Source organism: Nicotiana tabacum, chromosome 1, assembly GCF_000715075.1.
Source record: "Nicotiana tabacum cultivar K326 chromosome 1, ASM71507v2, whole genome shotgun sequence".
NCBI lineage: Eukaryota > Viridiplantae > Streptophyta > Magnoliopsida > Solanales > Solanaceae > Nicotiana > Nicotiana tabacum.
In genome coordinates, this window is record NC_134080.1 from 65418438 (window position 1) to 65425151 (window position 6714).

Sequence of the window (6714 nt, forward strand, 5' to 3'; positions counted from 1 at the left end):
TGGATCATGAGCTCGACGATCTAATTTTGCACCATGGTTCAATATAATACGAGGTCGATCCTTAACCTATCATATTCCATTATCGATTAGTGACGCAAGGGGCGAGCCCAGTTTTGAACGCATACAAGAGCATTGTTGAACTGAGCTTTGACCAAAACCAGCTAATTAAACTGAGCCCGTCTCATTCTAGATTTAGTCGAGTTGAGTCGAGTTAACATAGCCCCGAGCTGGCTCAGGTAAGTTCCTTTGGCCTAGCTAGTTACTACATTCCTCACCTACCCATGCAAAAGAATTATTTCATGGAAGACTTGACTTTCACCATTTTGTTCTGTCTAGAAGAGATGCCCACCATATATTTATGAAACGAAAAAGGAACACGTTATAAAAATAGCTTAGGAATTTTCTTGGCAGCTGCAGGTGTGGAAAAAAAATGACTTGAGTTTGCATAAATAGTCCCAAAGATAATGGACACAATCTGCAACTCGAGCTTCCAAATAACCTAAAAGTTACAAAACATCATTCAAGAAATGGACCGGCGGCTTTATGAAGCAGTTTTCAGGGGAGATATTCCAGCCATTCATAAACTCATAGAAGAAGATGAAAACATAATAAAACAAACGATTCCAGGATCATTACACACCATATTGCATCTAGCAGCTAGACTTGGCCACGTAGAATTGGCCACGGCTATCGTGAAACTGTTCCCGGAGATGGCGTCGGCCGAAAACCGGGATCTTGAGACGCCTCTACATGAAGCATGCAGAGAAGGAAGGATTGAAATTGTGAGAATCCTGCTTGAGAATGATCCATGGGTTGGTTACAAGACGAATTTGTGGGATAAGAGTGTGCTTTATATAGCATGTGAGAGAGGTAGAATCGAAGTGGTTAAGCATTTACTTAACAATGTCCAAAGGCTATTGATGCTTGAAGTTGATATGTTGACTAGTTCACTTCATGTTGCAGCTTCTTCCGGCCATACAGGTAAAAGTTCTGACATAATTTGGATATTCAGACTTCGAATTAGTCTCCTTTTCTTCTTTTAATATAGTTGTGTTCAAGCCGGCTTAAACACATCTCAATCCAATCAATTGTGTACCTATTATCTCCTAAGCTGATCGGGTTATCCTGCTACCAAAACTTAGACAAATTAGAAGAAATCATTCAGTAGCAGTTTTTTTTGTATATGCTGAGATTTAAACCCTAATATATGATGTTACTACCACGCCAAACTCTTGGGCGTAACTCGAAGATTAGACTCTCTCAACATTGTTTGACATTTGCATATTAACAACTGGTTGCATTGAGATATGATTTGGTGTAAAATGTGTCCTAGCTCGGCAGAAGTTTATGAAAATATGTACATAAAGGCAAAAAATGTAAGATGCCTTGGATTGGTGTTACGTTCATGCACAAATTCACTATGTGAACTTAATTATTAAGGAAACATAGCTAGTAGCTAGTAGTCACTAAGGAGTTATAATATACAGCTAAACTAGAACTATATGATGACTGATACTTCCATTGTCCTATTTTATGTGTCACATTTCATCTTTAGTTTGTTCTAAAAAAAGGACATATTTCTAAATTTAAAAATAATTTAATTTTAAATATATCATTTGACTTTTAGTGAGATGATTACAGTCACACAAATGTCGATGGTCTGCTTAGACCACAAGTTTTAAAGGTCTTTTTTTAACTATTAAACACGGTGCACAGTCAAAGCTATCACATAAAATGGGATGGAGGTATTACTATGCAAATACTAGGCAAATAATGGAAATTTGCTTCGATTTAGGATTATCCATAGTCTTGGATAGTAGGGAAGGGAGATTGCTTTGGTTAAGAAAACTTGCGAGCACAAAAAGTAGTGACAATAAAATTTAGCCAAGTAAAGAGTTCATCCAAATTAATGTCTGCGTCAGCTTTTAAACTAAATAATTTAGGTTTATAAATTAGTACCATCTTTATTCTAGGAAAAGTATTACTATCTCAAATAAGCTTAGACATAATCTGTCTTTGAACTGAAATCAGTTCAATTTGTCAATGTTTGTGTTGGATTTGAGGATGGGGGTATGAGGGAATTATACTCACAAAAATTCTATTCCATTTAAATTATTAGATTTTAGAATTAATAATTTGTATATATCTAATAAATCTATTAAGATAAATACAAAAGTTGGTTGCAATAAAGGATGATAACGATGGATGGTGTCGGTAGGAGCAAGTTTCATAGAAGAGACAAATAAGAAAATTAGTTTTCGCAAAACAATTTTTAAAGCCATCAAAGCAGACAATTTGTGAAAGATAATAAAATACTTTTCGTCATGCCAAAAGAACACGTACGTAAATGTGCTTCTTCATTTGACTTATATACACATCAACTGTTATGTCATAGGTCCTCTATTTTCCAATGTTCACACGGCCAAGTCTATGCCTGGGCCAAGATCCTCTTTGCTCGACTAATTGAGAACGCGAGTGTCCTATCCTTATCCTCTTCTTCTTTGTGTTTTAGCTGTTGCCGTTAAATGTCACTCACTTTTTCTAAGAAGAAATATTCTCTCTCCAAGTTTATTATAAAGTCGCCTTTATATATTTGTTTATGCGTTTACATTTTACAAAGGAACTCAGCACCAGTCAATATAGATACTTGTATAAAAAGTAGGAACTGTTACTTTTTTCTTTAGGAATCATCCATAAAATTCTGATAAGGGGAGCCTTGGTATAATTGGTAAAATTGCTATCATGTGACCAGGAAGTTATGAGTTTGAGTCGTGGAAATAGCCTCCTGCAAATGCAGGGTAATGCTGCGTACGATAGACCCTTGTGGTCCGGTCCTTCTCCGGACCCTGCCTATAGCAGAAGCTTAGTGCACCGGACTGCCCTTTGCCATAAAATTCTGAGTGAAGACTCACTTACGAGAGAGAAATAGATTAAATAAAGTATCTATGTTGTTTATTACTGCGACTGAATTTGTTTGTAAAATGACCTTATAGTATCTATATTGTATATAACTTAAACTCGAATAAACTTTCTTGCTTGTTACCAAAAGGGAAAAATTACAATGTTGATGCATGAAGCAATGAGGAGGAATACTTGACATCGAAACCTCGAGATTGTCATAAAACTATTTCATGACCCATATATAGACTATGTATATCAACAAGACTTGGTTTAACGGTTTTCATAAAATTTACATCATGTTTAAGGATTCTATAGAAAATCCCTTTAAGACCACCAGATGTATATTCTTTATGCTAGGTTTGACTTGATTTATAAGTATAATTTAGGATGTGTTTGGTACGAAGGAAAATATTTTTTTTATTTTCTCACGTTTTGTTGGCTTAAATATTTTGGAAAGCATTTTCCTCATGAACTCATTTCTCCAATTGGAGGAAATATTTTCCATATCAAGAGAAGGGAAAACATTTTCCAACATTTTTTTTAAGCTCCCCATCCTATTCCCCATCCCACCCACCACCCCACCACAACCCACCCACCCCCACCTCCCACCCCGACCCACCACCCTACCCTACCCCCACCACCCCATCCTTACCCCCATAACCCCACCACCACCCCATCCTTACCCCCATAACCCCACCACCATCTCCACCCTAAATAGAAATATTATTTAGAATACTTTCTTTTCATATTGTAGATAGAGTATTAATTCTTTTTCAGCTCAATAAAATGAGGATATTCTTTTTCTTTTCATGATATAGAAAAAGTATTTTCTTTCATTTCAACAAAAGGAGTATTATTTTTAAAAGAATAATTAAATTCTTGAAAAAAATAGAGTATTAAAAACGTTGGATATTTGGGGGAAGAGAGGGGAGGAACACAGGAAACATGGGGATTTGTGGGAGGAGGGAAAGAGCTGAGTAGCATCAAAAACTATTTTCCTAAAAAATATTTTCTATCTCTAACCAAACACTAGAAAATATTTCCCGGAACAAGTTTTTCACTCACCAACCAAACATGAAAAAATAAGTGATAAAACTACTCATCGAAAACATTTCCCTTCATACCAAACACACCCTTAATGACTTCAAAAGATCGTCCTATTGTGGATATAATAATTGATCATACAAAAATCATGAGAACGGCGATAGTGATCTTTAATTTATTTTCTTTGGACACACTAAATGAGACAACACTAAAACAAGAAGCTCTATTGTAGGAAAATTCAGAAAATCATATGCGTGAAGTTATTAGACTGAGAGTCTAATTAAGACCAATTAAAGTATCATTCTTAGCTTTCTCTTATTAATTTGCAGAAATAGTGAAGGAAGTGGTTAAAGTGCGACCAGATTTTGCTTGGAAAAAGGACTTGAACGGGTGCAGCCCGTTACATATAGCTTGCAGCAAAGGCCACTTAGATATAACTAGAGAATTGTTAAAGCTGGACATGGACCTCTCTGCCCAACAAGATAATGAAGGCAGAACACCACTTCATTGGGCTGTGATTAAAGGACGAGTGAGCATCATTGATGAGATACTCTCATTGAGTCTTGAATCTGCTGAAATGGTAACCAAAAATGGAGAGACCATTCTCCATTTGGCTGTCAAGAATAACCATTTTGAAGTGCTTAAGTTTTTGATGGAATGTCTTAATGTTTCGAATCTCATGAATCTTCAAGATAATGATGGAAATACCATTCTCCATTTGGCAACTGTCAGGAAACTCACCACGGTAAGATATACTTTTGCACTTTTTTGTATTTCAGTTCTAGGTTAATATCTTGTCGTGTCATTTTATGTGAGGGTATTTTATCGTGCATGGAGTTCAAGAAAGAACGAAGAAACTTTTAAAACCTATGATACATTAGTCCTAGGAGATTTAATGCTCGGCAAATTTAGCCTTTAATTTTTAGGCGATTTTAAGTTATTACTCACTCTAAAGGTAATGAAAACTTTCTTGTTCATAATCAGTTAAGTTTCCTGAAAAGCAAGGCAAATAATCTTCTACAGCAGTTTTTTTTTTTTCTTTAATTTCTTTTTTCTACAGCAGATTAAATTACACTAGTTATGTGAAAATTTATTTTATGTATTACACTATAAAAATTGAAATTAGCTACGAACTTCGCTGCTAATTTGTTGCTAAATCAGCCGTAGCTAAGAGAATTATTATCATTAATCTGTCGCTAAATCGGGTTACGGACGGATTTTTCTCTTTAATTAGTGTTAGTATATATACGATATTATTACTCCTTCTATCCCAATTTATGTCTTGGACACCAAGTTGCACTAAGACTGCATTTTCTAAATTCAAAGCCCAAAACTAAATGTTCTCTTCTGTACACTCCTCTCTTCAGATGGTCATTTATCTACTTAAGCTTGGGATTGAAGTAAATGCATTGAATCAAAAAGGATATACAGCTTTAGATGTAGTTGAAGCAGATGCAAGTAACTCAGGTGCACTTGCAATCATCCCAGCATTACAAGAAGCAGGTGCTAAAAGATGTGACCAATTACCTCCTGTTTTTCAAGACATCCAGCAGCTAGCTTCACCAAATATGGTTCCCTGGCCAAGAAAAAATACCTTTGAATCTCCATCCTCCTCATCTCAACATTCTTATAATCATCAAAGGAAGCACAATACTAATAGTTATCGCGCTACTAGGGCAAAGAAAATCCAGCTCCAAAGTGAAGGTCTAAGAAATGCAAGAAAAACCATAACAGTTGTAGCAGTGCTAATAGCAACTGTCACATTTGCTGCTGGAATTAACCCCCCTGGTGGATTTAATCAACTTAGTGGAAAAGCATTATTGGGTTAAAAGTGCAGCATTTAAGGTATTCTTGGTATGTAACATTGTGGCACTATTCCTTTCCCTTGGAATTGTTAATGTTCTTGTTAGTGTTATTCCATTCAAGAGAAAGTCAATGATGAAACTAATGGTGGCAACACACAAAGTAATGTGGATTTCAACATTTTTTATGGCATCAGCTTATATAGCTGCAATATGGGCAATTATGCCACAAGGAAAGGGGTCTAATTGGGTGCTAACTGAGGTTGTGGTTATAGGTGGAGGGTGCACTTTGGCTGTGTTTCTCAGTTTGGGAATTTTGTTGGTTAGACAAGTGCAAAGGAAGACAGATTGGAGAAAAAGAAGAGAAAATAAGAAGATGAAAGAGGAAAGTCCAAAGAGTAATACTAGTACAGTTGAAGAAATGAAAGTTGTGAAGAAAGATAGTCATGAGGGTAGCAGCAACTCAGATGTTGATAGCTCAGATCAAGGATATCATTTGTATTAATAGATGATTAGTTACCTCCATTTGTAGATTCTTATGATCTGCAGTCTTTTAATAGAGAATAATTAAAAGCCATATGTATATTTGACAGATGCTATTTATTTGTTGAAATATTTTCCATTAATAGAGACTTGTATTCTTTCATATATATCTTCTAGATGTGCATCTTGTTGTTGTACGGGGTAAAATTGATGAGCGACATGTGAATACTCGACTAGCTGTGAGCACGTGATTTTTGTTTACACGACAATTACTCCAAAAGAAGTCAAAAAAATAAAACAAATGGTTTTGTTGTACAATTTTTGGAGTTTACGTGGCATTTTTGGCAGTTATTTGTAGTTTTGTTTGTGATTGTTTAGTTTTGTCGAACAAAATACAAAAAATATATGTCGCATGTGAGTTTAGGATATCGTTCTACTATTAGGAATTAATCAAACCATAATTTGGTTTTAAAAGGAAAAATCA

At 35.4% G+C, this 6714-nt stretch overlaps 1 protein-coding gene across 1 annotated transcript; it reads left to right on the plus strand.

Moving 5' to 3' along the window:
- The first annotated feature begins 385 nt into the window (after nt 1-385).
- LOC107790749 (uncharacterized) lies at nt 386-6396 on the plus strand. Its single transcript, XM_016612711.2, is given in 4 exon segments — nt 386-981; nt 4275-4690; nt 5313-5771; nt 5773-6396. Coding segments are annotated over 4 exon segments (1809 nt in total). The 5' UTR covers nt 386-527; the 3' UTR covers nt 6253-6396.
- Nucleotides 6397-6714: the final 318 nt, after the last annotated feature.